Source organism: Sorex fumeus, unplaced genomic scaffold (genome assembly GCF_029834395.1).
Source record: "Sorex fumeus unplaced genomic scaffold, SorFum_2.1 ptg000018l, whole genome shotgun sequence".
NCBI lineage: Eukaryota > Metazoa > Chordata > Mammalia > Eulipotyphla > Soricidae > Sorex > Sorex fumeus.
Window position 1 is genome coordinate 22,864,946 of NW_026606075.1, and position 17,830 is coordinate 22,882,775.

The following is a 17,830-nucleotide window of genomic DNA, read 5'->3' on the forward strand; positions in this document are numbered from 1 at the left end:
GGGGGTGAGAGGTGGAAGGAGGAAAACTGGAGACATTGGTGGTGGGAAATGTACAGTGCTGGCCGGATCGGTGTTGGGACATTGTATGCTGGAAACCTGGTCATGAACAACTTTGTAACTATGTATCTCATGGGTCTTTAATTAAAAGAAAAAAAAGAGGTGTTGTTATTTTGAAATTAGACATTTCAGAAAATACGAATGGGTACATGGAGTTACTTTTTATAATTTACAAACTTTGATTAATCAAAGAACATGATGTTTTCCTCCTGATGTTTCCCCATAGATAGCCTGTTATCAAATATTCCGATTGTGAGTTGCTTCTGTTCTGTAAGTGTTTTCATCTAGAGGAGCAGAAAGCTGCAGGAGATCTAAGCATGGGCGGGGCTTGTCTTTCAGGTGATTGGCAACACCACGTCGGGATGCTACAGTTACAACATCCAGAAGAGCCTGGCCTTTGCTTATGTCCCTATGGAGTTAAGCAAAGTAGGACAACAAGTGGAAGTCGAACTACTAGGCAAGAATTACCCAGCTGTCATCATTCAAGAACCCTTGGTACTGACAGAACCAACCAGGAACCGGCTTTTGAAGAAAGGTGGAAAGGGACAAATTTGAAGACCTTCAGCAGTTGCTATGTGACAGTAGTCGACATGATCATTGATTTCTGGGGGAATGGGGGAAGTTGAAACCTCATTTCAAAATCATCAAAATCTAGATTTAGAACCCAACCCTTCTGCTAATTACTTTCTAAGCAATAGAGAACAATGGATGGGTGGTTTCCATTGTTCCTTCAAAGAGACTTAAAATGGAATGTTATTATTTCCCTATATTATTGTTTATAAATCAGCAGACCATTTATTTAGGTGGTTGCTAATATGCGATTCTTATAACTGAATGAAAGAACAGTATATAATTTCAAGAATGTTGCATATGTTTCTTGGTAACTCTAAATAATAAATTATGTTTTACATAAAACAAATGCAATGTTATTGATAAGTTTCACTGAGAAATGTTTTCTTATAAGTGACTGTTGAATAAATGATAGTTTTAAATTTTTATAATATAATCCATGATGAAAATAGTAAAATTTCTCATTGATATATTTTATTCAGTGCCCTGTAAATATTTATTTTTTGATGATTTCTCTGGAAATCACCTTTATGCAACATCATTATTCTCTTTCAAAGGTTGCTTTAGAAGAGAAATGGCAAATAAGAACAAAGTCTTCCAAGGGAAGCAGCACTTGTAAGCCTTCTGAAATGAAGCTGAAACATAAGTAGATTGTGCCAGTAACAAACACAGTTTGAATACTGAACACCTCTCCTTGGGAAAAATTAATGCAAGTTGACACCACATTGTGCTGTTCTGAATATCATTTCAGAAAGCATTTGACAAAGCAGGTCAAACAGGTGCTTAAGAGATGTCAGGATTGCCCTTAGCTCAATGTACAGCAGGGAAAAAAATTCATTTAGAAATAATCCCCTGATATACTTTTGGAAATTATTTGAGTAGGGTTAGCTGAATACATTAAAAATTGTAAAAGATAGCTTATTATTTATAATTTGTTATACACATATAATTGTTACATATTTATTGAACTTCCCCTAGGTAATAAAAAAAGATGAATCAGTAATTAGAATAGATATGAAAGTAATTTCTTAACTTGTACATTTTGAAAAGCTGACAAATTTGTATTTTAAAAATTTTGTAAATATAATCATGTATTAGAACTCTTCAACATGCCATTTATTTTTCTTTCATCTTATGTGACAAGGGGGGAAATTCCCTTGGTAACAAACATTCCCTAATCACCAAGACCACCCCCCCACCCCCAAGTTCTGGTATTAGGTGCTGATTCTAGCCTTTGGGAATCAGGAAATCCTGCTTGTCATTCTCCACCTCTCTGTAGTATTATAACCTGAGGCTATTTATTTAGCATTTTTGGATTTCTTCTCTGAATTTACTCACCTAGATTTTTTATGTTATAATCTCAGAAAGAATAATGAAGAAAATATTCATTCCATTTATTTACAATAGATCAATAAGCAGGACAAAATATTTAGATCAATATAAAACATTTTTAAAAAATTTACTCTTAAGGAATTAAGGAAGTTTACTTTCCAGTTTCTTTACTATGTTGCTCTCAATCCTCTTTGTTGTATATCAGCTGCAATTATGTCAGCCCAGGTATCCTACTTCCAGAGGGCCTGGTGGTATTCTACATACCAAATCAGCAAGTCCAGAGAGAGTGACCAGTGGTGTACAACACAACTTAACCATGCAAAGATGAGCCAAGTTACTCAGATTTCCTCCCAGTGGGACTTGAACCATCAGAGAATCAAGGGATTAGTGCTAAAGTCAAACTGAGAAAAATGCAAAGAGCAACTCCCAGGAGCCTTGGGTGATGAGATGTCCCAGTAAAAAATGGGCCCTGTTAGAGACCAGGAGTGCAAGACCGTAATTCACAGGATTCAGGTCTCAGGTGAGAAACTGAACTCAAATGAGCTTGACAGAAACCACAGACTTCCAGACAGTGATCCCAGACAACGGGAGAGGCCTGAGTTGCCAGTGTGTGCGAGAGCAGCAAACAGAACTCCAGCGATGTATGGAAATCTAAGAAGACTGACAGTGAATGATAGGTAACTTCTTCCCTTGAGCCAAGAAGCACTATGCTGTGAACAAGTTATCAAAACGTTTATGCATGCTGTTATGCTGCTAATCTGTGCACCCTGACTAATTTGTGTCTTTTTTCCTTTTCTGATAGGAAAGGTGACTGAACAAAACATTGTTTTTAATTCACTGTGTGAGACATTTAAACAGCAGGCAGTTTAGGTTCTGGAATTTTACTGAGCGGATTTTGTGCACATTTAAGTGGAACCAAAAGAAAGGTTGATATTATTAGGAAACGCAGCAGCTGTGAAAGGAAGAAAATTTCAGCTACACAAATAGCATCTTTCAACTAAATCCTTTAAAAAGCAGAGAAACAAAAATCAGGTAAATTCTACCTTCTTCTGGTGTATCTTCATATAAAAATGACTATCCTGCCTTTGTCTCTCTGCCATTAATGACTCCTTCAATTAGTGTATTTATAGATGTCATGTGTCTGGCATATCAAATACTCTCAGTAACTTGCCGGGCTCTCCGAGAGGGGCGGAGGAATCGAACTCAGGTTGGCCATGTTGGCCGCTTGTAAGGCAAACGCCTACCGCTGTGCTATCACTCCAGACACAGTAACAACAAAGTCTCCGGAGACGTTACTGGGCCCGCTTGAGCAAATCGACGATCAACGGAGGGCCTTTACCTTTACCTTTATAGATGTCATGATGAATTATAACATAACATATTACTTAATTATATTTTCCCCAGATATAACATTTAGATATACAACACACATGAAATAGGAGATGAGGTGGCATAAAGTCTATTAAATGTAGGGGTCAGGAGATAGCAGTCAGTTGTATATCTGGCATGCACCTCATCCAGGGTTAATTCCAGGTATTGCATCATCCCCCAAGCATCACACCTTCAGCCCTGGAGGCCCCAAGCACTGCTAGGGCGTCCCAGGTATCCCTGGCACTGCAGGGTCCAAGTCGTGTCATATCCTTGGACCTTTGCACTGAACCACGATCCAGGTTGGTTAAGACTCTTTCACTGGTACCTCCCATGCCTCCTAAGCACACTTGGGGGCATCCCCCACTTCACCCTCCACCCCACAAAGGTGCAAAGCTGAAAGCCTTGCTTTTCCCATTTCTGTTGCCAGCCAAGTCCAGATTATATAATCATCCATTCAAGCCTTTCCTATATTTATAGTTCTCTAATAATTGCTTTTCTTAGTATTCACTTGTCTGCACATGTTCACTGAACATTTACTGTAGACCAGACATTTGAAAAGCAGGAGAGAGACAAGGGCCCTTCTTTATGGAGTTTAGACTATGGAGGTCAAGCATTTAAGTAAAACAAAACAAACAAAAACCTAATCAATAGCTACCAACTGAGATTCCACAGAAGCTAAGGAAAGAGAAATTTTTGAGTAAGGGGTAGGGAAAATTGTCAGAAGGTCAAGTTAAGATTAAAGGGGGCAAAGAGACCACTGAGGCAAGGCAATAGAGTGTCAGTGTGCCTTTGGTCTGAGCTATTTCAGAAAAGTAATGAGTATAAAGCCTGCTCATCCCGGGACTAGAACAATGCCTAGCTGACTATAATTGAAATAAATCATGTACAAAAAGTCTGAAGGCAAGCTCAATGCCTTTCAGTATCTCAATATTTTCTTTTTTCCACTTCATCAAATCTTCTCCTCTTCCCCAATATTTTTTCTTTCTTTAAGTTTGTTGTCATTGCAAATATTGGTGCTTTGATTATATATGCTTCAAGTTAGCATGTCTTTTTAAATTATTTCTCTTAATAAACAATGTATTCTAATTTGGAGAACTTTATTATATCAGAGACTCATAACAATCAGAGATTCAGCTACCGGCATTTTTTTTAATTAACTTTGGGGCATTTTGGGGGTCACATTCAACCAACAGTACTCAGGAGCTATTCTTGGCATAATGCTTAGAGATCACTCCTGGCAGTGCTCAGGGGACTGTGTGGGTGCTGGGGACCAAACTGTACATATATTTATTTTAAAAGTAAATTATTGGGGCTGAAGTACAGCAGGTAGGATGCTTGCCTTGCACACAGACAACCCAGGTTTGATTCCTGGCACCGGATATGATCCTCCGAGTCTGGCAGGAGTGATCCCTGAGCATGGAGCCCAGAAGTAAGTCCTGAGACCACTGAGTGTGGCCTCCAAACAAACAAACATACACACAAAAAGAATAAATCCATCACTGCTAGAATTAATGAAGTTTATTACATAGTTTGGTTCTTCATAATTAGTAGAATTTAAATAAGAGATTGAAAATAAACAGGAATCACAAGTGACAAGAGACACAAGTGAGTTTAGTTTCTTCAATTCTTTCATCGTATGTGATTGCTTAGAGTTTCTATTTGTGTTTGTATTATAGAACAGGGAAATTTCAAGGTGGAATACCATATTTAGTAAATGCAAATTTTAGGTTATACATAAAATATCTTACTGATTTTGAAGATTATTAAAACTCAAAATTACAGGAGATACCATAGTGGGTATCATCACCAGCATCATACGGTCTCCCAAACATTGCAGGGTGCAGCCCTGGGGGCCCCCCAGCATTGCCAGACCTGGCATTGAACTGCTGCCTGGTTGGTGAGAATTGCTGGTGGGGCCCAGGGCCTCCTAAGCACAGTTTGGGAGAACACATCAAAAATTAAATGTTAAAGTCCAAGTTTCCCTTACATTTCTTAGTTGTATTAAAACTGAAGAACAAATTAAGAAAATACATGCTTAATAATAAAAAAAAAGAAAAAAAAAGAAAATACATGCTATATCAGTTGCACAATTTAATGAGTTACCTAGGTTGTTACTTTTTATTACTTATTAGTTATAAGTGAGACTACTTATGCTGAGACCACTCTCCACATGCATGAAGGTAACTGCAGAAGAACAAAGGCATGCAGGTCCCGGGGCTGAGATGGCCAAGCCTGCTCAGATTGGGGCTTAGTATCCTCCACCCAGATCCTCCATCTTCCAGTAGGTCACACCCACCAACTGACCCCTGGCGCTGTGTAATCCCATCAACGGCCAAGACCCAGAGACTATAAAACCCAGCTCCCGGCAGACATCTTATTATCTCATTCTTACTTTGGACAACCTGGCAGGCTACCAAATGTAACCTCCCCACACGGCAGAGTCTGGCAAACTCCCCGTGGCGTACCCAATATGCCAAATACCAGTAACAATGATGGGTCTCATTCTCCTAACCCTGAAAGAGCCTTGAATGTGGTACTTTTTAGAATCTCAGGGCTAGGACGAAGGAGACGTTATTGGTGCCTGCTCGAGGTAATCGATGAACAACAGGATGATCATGATCGTGATCATGATTAGTTATTAAATACAATTTTTATATAAAATAATATGTCAGACCTTAATCAAAGGAATGGTGCACAGAAATTGTGGAGGTACACAATAACAAAAATCTAAGGAAATGCTCATATATTTGGGGAATGAAATCATGTTTCAAAGAAAGACAAGACAAAGAACTAAAGATGCTGGTCTTCTATTGCTAGAAAAAAAAGCTCCATAGAGCTGCGTTTGATTGCCTTGTACTTTCCCTCCAACAGTTAGTCACTTGTTCTACAGAAAAAGCTCAAGTAATGTCAGTATTTGTTGCTGTACAGACATTTCCTTTGCTTTGGGAAGTGGAAGGGGCACAGCCAGTGGGGCGCGGGGGCTTCCCAGCTGTGGCCTCCCTGATCTCACTCAGGTGCTCCAGCCCTTTGAGCTGGTCCCATTTTCTCTGATTTTACAGAGGAGGAAAAATTTCAGAAGTTTGTTTCTGAAAACCATCTATAAAATAAATGTGTGATTAATTTTCTGATGAAGACATTTTAGTGGAAAATTTTCAACTACAGAGACATTTTAAAGCCACCATAATTGTTCCCAAAGAAACAAAGATGTAAATGGCATTGCAATTTCTGGGGTTTGTTGTGAAAGGAGATGTTTATGAATTGCTGCCAAACTTATCATTATGCTAAAGCCTCTTCCTAATTACTTGTACATCTGTTGCTCATGTGAAAAAACAATTTTGAAATTCAAGGCTTAAATTTTTTTCTTCAACAATGTGAAAAAAAATAACTTGATTGATCTGGCTAGATTGTTGATAGAACGTTAATACATGAAGATAAATTTCAATGAAGTCACAACAAAGATTAAATAACAGTGACTTTATTGTTTACAGACACTTGCACCCATGTATCACAGCAGACCCATGTTTATTTTTCTCTTGAAAACTATATGAATATATAATTTTTAGAATATTAATTCTTCACTTTCTATATTTTGTTTTTGTTTTTTATTGGCATGATTATGTATACGTGAAGTTTAAACAGGAGATCCTTTTCATTTCGCATTCCTTACTTATTTTGTGATTATTACTAAAATCTAATTGTGTTCTTTAAAGTAGGGAGTTTTTGCCTTTTGATTTTTGTTTCTTGCATGCTAGGGATCCAACCCAGGATTTCACATATGCAAGGTAAGTGCTCTGCTGCTGAGCTACAGTCCCAGCCTAATATGTAGAATTTTTTTTTTAATCCCCACGGGTTAGTGTTGTGTAAACACACAAAAAGGGCCAGCTAAGGGGAGGGCAGCCGCCTATCTCTCCCGCTGCCCGCATTCGGTAGTCTCAGGCCGTTTCCTCACTCCACGGAGGTCGATGGCGATGGTCAGGCGAAGGAAGGAAATGAGGGCTAAACTGGTTGGTCTTAGTAGCAGTTTATTACATGCAAGAAATGTATGTCATGGAGGCCTCAGGAGTCCTCAAGCACATGCACCCCGAGAGAGCCCCCCAAAGAGCCCCAAAAATCCCCTTATATACATCATGGTATCTCTAAAGGGCCAATATAGTGATGTCATCAAAAGGAGTTACAGAAAGAACATTGAAGCAGCAAACATACATAGTTTCTTTATATCCACATTGTTTCTTTACATCCACATTGTTTCTTTACATCTGCAGGCCAGTAATCTTGGCCTCACCTTTACAAACTACTTGGATTAACACATCAAAGACAAGTCTGCTAGAGTTTGGAGCCTACATCTCAAATATCAACCTGCCTGGAGCCAGGTATCTACATCCCCAAGATCAGGCCTGGCTTAGCACTTGAGATCTGCTTACCCAAGACCAGCTAGGTTCCTGTGAGATAAGGGAAACTGCCTCAATATACTGAAATCATTTACTGAAGGCAGTTTGGAGGGGAGAGAGGTTCAGTTTCATCCAAGCTAGTCAGGACACATAGGAAAACTGCTTCTAGGATGTGTTTGTCCTCTTCTTGTCCAACCAACATATAAGCATACATAATATTAATCATTTTGTATAGACACGGTAAGAAATACTTTGAGCTTATAGAATTGCTCTCCTAGGGCCATCTCGATCTCACATTGCAATGCTCAGGCCAGATATCTTTCCTTTCCTAGCAGCAGGGTCCTAGTCTCGTCGTTACTTTTGGATCATGACAGCATTTGCCTATGATCAAACTCTTAACCTATAGTTAAGAATCGTGGCACCTTGGCCTGGCCCATCTCGATGCCAGGATAGCCTACAACTTACCGGCTTGCCCTGGTTCCATCCAGTCCCACGTTGGGACCCTGCCTTTGGGGTGCTAGGAAGTGAGGGCAACTGAGGCTTAAGTTGAGAAGGCAGATGCCCAGGAGTGAATAATATTCAAAGCCAATCAATTCCTAAGTTACAAAGCATATTAATTAATTGTCTTCCTGTATCTATACAAAAGGACATTGCGTTAAAGTAAACTGCTCAAAAGACATAAGGAGAGGAGAAAGTCAATATTAACTTAACAGTACAGCTTCAGTGTCTAAGCAGGATGAGACCTTACAAATTGGTTGGGGAAGAGAGCACAAAGAAGTAGTTACTGACAAAGTAATAGAAATGACTCGGGAGCACTGTGATGGGTGCAACCAGATAAACCTAAGCTCCGTGTGCTCCAACAAGCGTGACCCAAGATGACTATTTCTTTCCCCTGCATAGCACCTCATGAAAGGTGATGCTAACTTCTGGAGCTGACAGAGCACCTCTGCCAATGGCATCTCCGTGTGACTCATTTGCCAGGTCTTTCCAGAGAGGGAACTTGACAGGGACAAGCAGGGAAACAGTATCTATACTTCGAGCACATGTAGGGGTCCCCCCAGGGCCATTCCCAGCCATACTTGGTCAACCTGGGCAGGCAGTTCAATGCTCAGGCCCAACTCTGCGGTGCTGCTTGGAACCAAGGGTGTCTGAAGCCATCAGAGCTGTACCCTGATTTGCTAAGGGGATCTTCAGGGCTCCACCTGGTGGTAACCAGGTAGCAGAAATTGAATTCAGAGTTATGCACAGGTAAGGCTTGCATAATTAGTCACTGAGCTAATTCCCAATCCCTAAAGAAATTCTTTCTAAAAATCTCCTTTCCCTAACAATATAAATGCATATACTAACACCTGCAACCTTTATCAACCAAAGTTACATCAACAAAAACTTCTCCAAAGGCAGAACAAATAAAATGAAGATAATTGCAGTGGAGAATTGCCTTCCTATATGACTGGAACTTTGGTGAATTTCTTTTTTCTGGGGTGGGGAGGGGTGGAAGGAGTGGGCCAAACCTGACCTCCTGCTATCAAAGTATGTACTCAGCCCTTTGTGCGATCTCTTGGGCTCACTTTGGTGATTCTTAGTGCACAACTAGTAATTAATACTGGTGGTATTAATTAATAAGCCATAAATTTATTAAGTTATGTATTAATTAGTTAATACATAATAAATATTAATAAAAGTTATAACTCGTGTATATAACTCTAGGCAACTAGAAGAAGTATATAAGAATCTTTAAAACACTCCTCTAAAAGTCTAAAAGTCCAGCAGGCAGTCTTACCAGTCTTTAAGAAGACCTACTGCTCACTAGATGTGGTAGAAACATCCATTCCGGATCTGTTTCCAAAACCAAATTTATCATGACAATAATAAAAGAACAAACGTCTAAAGTGATAAATATTTTTTTCTCTGATATTTGACTCTCTTTGCTTTCCAGATAATTCAGGCCAGTAATGGGGCAATAAGTAACATCAACCACAATGACCACATTAGACAATGACTTTCAACTTTTCCATCTGAAGAAAGACTTCTTACCATTCTTATCTCTACTCTAATGGCCAGTATAATATTGCTTAGTCTTTGTATGCAAAATTTATCATCTTCAAAAACTCTGAAACAAAAACAACTTGAGAGAAGAATGAAAACATATGTGTCCTTACTTCTAAGCATAGCTTACAGCCTGTTAGCACCATGTTAAGAACCCAGAGGCTATGCAAACCACAGAAATCAAGAGCATGGATAGCATTTATATGATATTCTTAGTGTGTGGTCTTTGAGCATTACAAACATTTACACCAGGGGATAATTGTTTTGGGCACTTTCTTCTCATATGCATTTTACTTTTTGTAAAGTGTAAACTGTTCTTACCATATTGCACAATACTATTAGACTCAGATAATATATGCATAAGATTTAAAACCTAGAAGGTACAAAGGATACATGGTGAAAGTGTCTCTTACCCATCTCTAGTGAAGTCAAGCAATTTACCAGACTCAACAAACTTGATCATTTCTTCTTTATCCTTCCTGAGATACTCTACAAGTATTTACTGTCACTGTCCTCCTGTTGTTCATCGATTGGCTCGAGCGGGCCCAGTAACGTCTCCATTGGAGACTTTGTTGTTACTGTGTTTGGCATATCAAGTACGTCACGGGTAGCTTGCCAGACTCTGCCGTGCGGGCGAGATACTCTTGGTAGCTTGCCGGGCTCTCAGAGAGGGGCAGAGGAATCGAACTCGGGTCGGCCATGTTGGCTGTGTGCAAGGCAAACGCCCTACCTCTGTGCTATTGCCCCAGCCCCAGTGTTTCCATTCCATCATTGAATGTAATTAGAGTAAGTGTTGGTTATTCTTTCTTTTTTTCTTTTTTTGTCACATCCAGTGATGCTCAGGGGTTACTCCTGGCTCTGCACTCAGGAATTACTCTTGGTGGTGCGTGGGAAACCATATGGGATGCCAGGGATCGAACCCTAGTCGGCCACTTGCAAGGATTGTACTGTTGCTCCAGCCCCAGTGTTTGTTACTCTTTTGCTCAAATCAATATTAAGTGTAAGTCAGGGAGGTTCTATATTGATTTTAGTTTAGATTTTTAGCATAGATTTTGCTGACCTAATTCTTCTTTGCTGAATAATTTTGTATTACATTTTAGATATTTTATATATTCTGCTCTCAGTCTCTAGATTCTGTTTTATTCCCTTGGGGAACTACGGTGGGGAGGAAGTGGAGGGGGTGATAAAGGGGAATAGAGTATATAATTCAATATCACCTGCTTTCCAATGGTAAACCTTTAGAACATTTTACTAAAGAATCATATTTTTATTATGACGAAAGACTATTTTTTTTTATTTAATATACCACATCTTCTTCATGAAAAAAAAAGTCTCAAAGAATCTCCTTTGCTTAGTGTTTATTGTTTCATGACATGGGGGGGTTTAGTTCACATTCAGTGAAGTGCTATTTCCTACCCATTGGTTTTCAAAGATGAGGAAAATAAGAGGAATATATACATTGTATTCATACTTTAGATGTACAGCCACTGCTTAATAAAATTGTTTATTAGCATACACACAGGTTCAGTGAATTCCAGTGGATTAAGTTGCTTATTTTAATAATTATAGAAGTTATTCTAGACTATAAATTAGATACATTCAGGCAAAAAACACTAGGCAAATAAGATTTAGTTAAAAATTGTAACTTTAGGGGCTGGAGCAATGGCACAGCGGGTAGGGCGTTTGCCTTGCACGCAGCTGACCCGGGTTCAATTCCCAGCATCCCATATGGTCCCCTGAACATGGCTAGGAGTAATTCCTGAATGCAGAGCCAGGAGTAACCCCTGAGCATCGCCGGGTGTGACCCAAAAAAGCAAAAAAAAAAAAATCGTAACTTCAATAAAAGTTATGACTGAAAAAATTAATGGCATATCTTGTGGATTATGCCAATATGTCTTTTTCAGTGATTGCTTTGTATCCTATAACTAATTTGACCAGGCCCAATTATTTGCCTTTTCAATAAAAATAAGGATAAAGTAAATATCATGTTTCATATTATATTTCTCATGTTAATTAAATGTGAGTAAATAAATAAATTCCTATCTTTATAATTTGCTGGCTGAAAGTATATGTGCATTTTGGCAAGTGTGCAAAATTATTTTCCTTAGATCTCAGATTGTTTCAGCGTTAATTTTTGCATCTTCAAACTGATTGAAATGGTTTTTATTTATATAATTATATAACTCAATATTTTAAAATATTTTTTTATTTTTAGTTAGGACACTGTGATTTACAAAATTGATAATATTAGTTTCAGGCATATAATGTTTCAACACTATCAAAATCAATAATTAACCTAATTAAATGAATGAAATAATTTGGTATTTGACAGAATATAAATTACCAAACAGAAGTCAGTAGCCTTCTTATTTTCAGGTAATAACCAGTTAAAAGATATAATGAGTCTGTTGACTGAAATTAAAGATCTCAATGAAAGTTAGCTGAAGAGTTTATGAGATAATTAAAGTGGGGATTCAAACCTGGGAACAGATTTTTCCCTGGAAGCTGCTCCACCACTTACAAGTTGGAGTGAGATGATACTTTAAGAAAAAAGAGAATAATCCATTTTTGACATCAAACTGTATAGAGATCAAAAACAGGAAGTTCTCACAAGGCTTCTAGTTTTTGTTTGTAGGGTTTGAAGTGTTGAACTTTTGCTGATTGTTCTGACTTAAGAATTCTGTTGTTACTATATATATGCATATATATAAATATATATATCACTGTATCACTGTCATCCCCTTGTTTTTCAATTTATTTGAGCTAAGCACCAGTTTGGCAGGGTGATACCATTTCACCAAAACTCTTCAATGCCACCCTCGAGAACATCATGCGACGACTGGAATGGGAAAGCATGGGAGTGAAGATAGATGGTTGGCAACTACACCACCTCTGCTTTGCTGATGACATCGTTCTAATAACAACAAACATCAGCCAAACGGCACAAATGCTGAACAACTTTGACCATGAATGTGGAAAGGTCAGACTAAAGCTGAATCTTACGAAGACAATGTTTATGAGAAACAGCCTTGTTCCTGACGCTCCATTCGCTCTCAACGGAACCACCATCTCCGAATGCAACATTATATATACCTAGGTCGAGAAATCAACATGATGAATGACCTGGCACCTGAGTTGCACAGGAGGAAGAGAGCGGCTTGGAATGTCTTCAAGAGCATTGAAGAAATAACTAAAAGGACAAAGAACCTCCAGCTACGAGCACATCTCTTTGATTCCACTGTTCTTCCTGCATTAACATATGCCTCAGAGACCTGGACCCTACGAAAATAGGATGAGAACTCTATTCGGGTCTCTCAAAGAGGAATCGAAAGAGCTATGCTTGGAATATCACGATTCACTCAAATGAGAGATAGAATCCGGAGTTCTGATCTTCGTCAACGCTCAAGAATCAGGGACGCTGTCTCATTGCCAAGACATCAAAAATCAGATGGGCTGGACACGTAATGAGGTTTACAGACAACCGCAGGACTAGAGCCATTACTGATTGAATTCCACGGGACATCAAAAGATCACGTGGACGCCCACCTACAAGATGGTCAGACTTCTTCGTCAAGACCCTGAATGATCGGTTTGAGGCTCTGCATGTTCCTAAAACAAACAGATACCATTGGGCTACGCTAGCACGCAACCGGGATGAACGGAGACGTTACTGGCACCCGCTCGAGTAAATCGATGAATAACGGGGATTAAGTGTGCTTTCACTTAGGTGATTAAGTGAAAGCACCAGTAATGTGTCTATTTGTCCCAGCCCTGAGATTTTAGCAGCCTCTCCTTACTCATCTTTAACAATGATTGGAGGCTCTCTCAGGGTCAGGAAAATGAGATCTGTTATAGTTTAACTAGTTTTGGCATATTGAATATTTCACAGAAAGTTTGCCAGGCTCTACCCATGCGGGCAGGAAACTCTTGGTAGCTTGCCAGTCTCTCAGAAATATATGTATATATTTTTCTCTAAAATATATATATATACTTCACAAAAAGTATATATATGTATGTCTTTCACATATGAAGAGATGCTTGGCCTTACATATAAAAAGAAAAATGCAAACCCAAAACCAAAATCTTTCCTGAGCTACCTTTCCTCCTACCAGTGGGCAAAAAATTAAAAGGCTTAGTTCCTTTAACTAGCAAGATTGCAATGAAAATGGATGAAATCCACATGCATATGGAAAGGGGAAAATGGCAGTGTTGTCCTATACTCTTTTATCAATACATATATATTGATATAGTCATGTACTAATATGTATTGTATGTATCCACATACTGTACAATACACTATATATTTTGCACATTCTCACGTATACGGGTCTGTGTGTATGAACTTTTAATTTCATCTTCAGTGAGATGCCTTTGGTGTCACTGTTCAAATGCAGTGGCAGCCCTTACAGTGCAGATGGTGGTTTCTAGATTGTCATATTCTACTTTAAGGATCTGGGTTTTGGAGCAAAAACATCTTATTCCAGGGACAGAGAACCCATAACCTGAATCTCATTGTCAGGCAGCATCAAACTTTGAGAGATTCTACAACAGTCTCTCGATACCGGTATGAAAAATATAATCAGCTCTCTCCTTTGCCTGTTTTCAGAGTAGCCTGCGCATAGCCAAAGCTTTCATCTGTAAATGTGCAACCTGACTACTCTGCCCTCTGACTCTTTTAGTAAACCGCCTTGCTTGGAAATAATGTTCCTCCCTTTGGGAGAAGGAGGAGAGGGAGTGGGAGGAGAAGAATGTAGGACACCAAAGACTGGGTGCAAGCTGAGCTAGCTTTGGAAGCAGTTGGTCAAAGGAGAAATTGTTCCTGCAGATAAGCAGCCATTGTTGAGGCAACTTGATTTTCATCACCGAGGCTAGGGAAGTGGAGAAAGATGTGAAAGACCCTCAGTGGGAAAGTTATCAGTTCTTTCTTTTTTTTTCCCTTTCATTCCTTTATACCTTTCTATTTATACCTTTCTATGAGGGGGTCTCATCCACAAGTGCTGGGGAGGGCCACAGTTGCTCCTAGGCGGCACAGAGTCCTCTGATGAACTAGAGTCTGGCCTCTGTACTCACTTTCTTACTTGACCCACATGCCTGCCCCCAAACTCTCAGTTCTTCATGGTCTCTTGTAATAATGATTTCAAGGCTTAAGTTGATAAAAATCAAATTAATTTTCCTTTTTTAATTGAATGTCAATTAAAAACATTTTTTCCTCTGATAAGTTTTGACTCCATTAGAAGTGAAAAGTAAATGTGACCTGTATTAATACACTGACAGGCCAAATAATTCCAAGAGGGAACTAATTTGTGTGTGAAATGATAGTCTGGAAAGTCTAACGGAATTCTGTCATTTGCTCTTCTGTCCTTTCCTTTCAATTTTGACTGCTTGAGGACAAGACCTGAAAGTCTGAGCCCATTACAACACTCCCATCTGCTTTCTTGAACACGAATTGTTTTGCCAGAAATGGGTTCTGAAATAGTTAAGAAAGGCCAGAGCCATAGTATAGGAGGCACTGCATTTGCCTTGGACGCAGTCGGCAAGGGTCCAATCCCCGACATCCCGTCTGGTCTCCAGGACTGAGTCCTGAGTGCAGAGCTACGAGTAAACTCTGAGCACTACAGGGTGTGGCCCCAAAACAAAAAAGTTCTTTAGAGAGGTCTTTAAAACTCGATAGTTTAGTGTTTGGGATGTGGCGTGGCTCAAGGGTAGAACACGCCTTGCACATAGGAGCCCCTGACACTATAGACAAACCAAACAAATCATCATTGTTCAGAATCTCCTGTCAGAACTGGATAACTGGATTCAGATTCCGACCATTTGCCTAAAAAAAAAAAAAATTAGGAGCCTGAAAAAAAAATTTCAGACTGAAAAAAAAAATTAGGGGAAGGGGGAGGCGTCCATCAGTGATACGTCCTAGCTATCAAGATAAAGGGATGTGGAAAAGCTTCAAAATGCTTTGAGAACCCTGCGGAGTGCTTCAACAAATCTGCTGCTAATTTCCGCAGGCCACATGGGCCAGTTCCCCGAGGGAAAGCGAAGCGAAGCTGGGAAGCTTTTGCAGGGCGCTGGGCAGCCGGGGCCCCACGAGCTCGTCTCGGCTGGCTCCTCCCCCGCACCCCGGTCAGCCCGGGAGCTCGGCAGCAACTGAGGCTGCACTGGGCGAAGTTCCGTGCCTGGGCGGGGCAGGCGCGATCGCCCAGTTCCTGCTTCTATAAGGGGCGGCCGGTGGCGCCAGCGGCGCGCGGGGGCAGCGGGCAGCGGGCATCGGAGAATGGCCGGGCGCGGGGGAGCCTCTCGGCCGCTGGGCCTGGTCGTGGGGCTGCAGCTGGGGCTGCTGTGCCTGCTCCCGGGCTCCGGCGCCCGCGCAGCGCCGCCGCACCTCGTCTTCGTGCTGGCCGACGACCTGGGCTGGAACGACGTGGGCTTCCACGGCTCCCACATCCGCACGCCGCAGCTGGACGCGCTGGCGGCCGGCGGGGTGCTGCTGGACAACTACTACACGCAGCCCCTGTGCACGCCATCGCGGAGCCAGCTGCTCACCGGGCGCTACCAGGTACGCAGCGCCCCCCGGCGGCCCGGCTCGGGGTCCCGGGAGCGGCCGGCCCGGCGCGGCCCCGAGCTCCGCGCCCCTCCCCGGCCCGGGCCACCCCGCGCGGCCTCTGCGCATGCCCAGCACCCGGGCGCCCTGCGGGCCCGCTTCTCCCCGCCTCCAGCCGGGGAGCATCTCTCTTTCATTTCCTACCAAGCGGGTTCCGAGGGTGTTAGCGGGCCTGCTCGGGTGCCGGGGTCTGCGGGTCGGGTGGGTGAGAACCGAGGACCGGGAGTGGGAGCCTGGGCCACTCCCGGAGCGGCCGGAGCCGGCCCAGCGGGCTGGAGAGTTAAGGCCAGGGGGACCGCAGTGGCCCCTGAACCCATTGTTTCAGCTAGGGTCGAGCCGGCCCCATTGAACCAAAGATTCATCGGGCCGGCTGGCCTGTGGCTACTACAAAGAACTTTCTTTGAGCCTCTGACATCCCTTGTAGATTTCACCTGACTGCAAAGCCAGGGTACCAGCTCGGAGATCTCCACAAACTTCGCGGTGGTTAACAGAGGACACTTGTAAAGAATGTACATATAGATAAGCCAAGAACATTTGCATTGTGCTATATAGATTTTGAAAGTTAATTTGGGGTGAGTGGTCCTCCTAAGCAGGGGTTTCAGGGACCACTCCCAAAATATTCGGCCAGTAGGGCTGGATGCCAGAGGCCACCCCCCACCCCCCACTGTGCTTAAGGGTGGACTCCAGGGCTATAGCTGGTGATTTCCTGCAATTTTCTAAACATTCCTTTGGGTTGCTGTAATTTTTATTTTATTTTTATATTTATTTTAACTTTAGGGCTACATATGGTGGTGCTCAGGGATCACTCCAAGTGGGGCTTGGGGGCCCGGAATTGAACTCCAAGGCAAGTGTCTTACCCGATGTTCTACATCTTAAGGCCAAGGGTAGCTGTTATTTTTAATCTCTTGAGCAGAGAAGAAAATAAAACTGTCGAGATTCCATTATAGATTAGAACTCTCAGCCCTAGATGAGGTCCCCCAGTCCTCTCAGGCTTCAAAGATCAGTCCCCCCTGCCCCCAACCCCATCTGTCTAAGACTGACACCTTTATAAGATCCTGGTGTGACTAGAACTTTACTAAAAATAAATAAAAGGACTGGAGACTCCTGCATGCCTGCGTGGATATGTTCTGATGCTTAACTAGCACATTTTGAACTCTTGCCCTCTCAAAACTGTGTCCCTGTAGCTTGTCAGAAGCTCCCTAGCCTCCTCTTGTCATGAGCTCAGGAGAAGGGAAGGTTTGCTTGCAATAAAGATTTGTAAAGTGATGAGAATTGGGAAGCTAGACCTGCAGGCCCTGAGAGAGAGAGCTGTGGCCAAGGCTTGCAGGGAAGATAAAGGATGTCTCCCTTTACCATTTGCCCAAAGTAATGGTACATTCACTTTCAGCTCCAGCTATGAAGAGCAGCAGCTCTCCTGCTCAGGGGCAAACCCCACCCTGGGAACCTCATAGTGATAAAGTCCAGGCCTGCC

General features: G+C 41.5%; 2 protein-coding genes across 2 annotated transcripts in view; both read left to right on the plus strand.

The window, feature by feature from the left end:
- DMGDH (dimethylglycine dehydrogenase) overlaps positions 1-1,730 on the plus strand; it is a 73,813-nt gene extending 72,083 nt beyond the window's left edge. Inside the window, exon 16 of the mRNA XM_056112661.1 lies at positions 397-1,730. Coding sequence (XP_055968636.1) covers positions 397-612 — 216 coding nt within the window. The 3' untranslated portion in view covers positions 613-1,730. The remainder of the gene's footprint in view (positions 1-396) is intronic.
- A 14,288-nt stretch (positions 1,731-16,018) lies between these two features.
- ARSB (arylsulfatase B) overlaps positions 16,019-17,830 on the plus strand; it is a 198,495-nt gene continuing 196,683 nt past the window's right edge. The window contains exon 1 of the mRNA XM_056112471.1: positions 16,019-16,314. Within this exon, the coding sequence (XP_055968446.1) occupies positions 16,033-16,314 (282 nt within the window). The 5' untranslated portion in view covers positions 16,019-16,032. The remainder of the gene's footprint in view (positions 16,315-17,830) is intronic.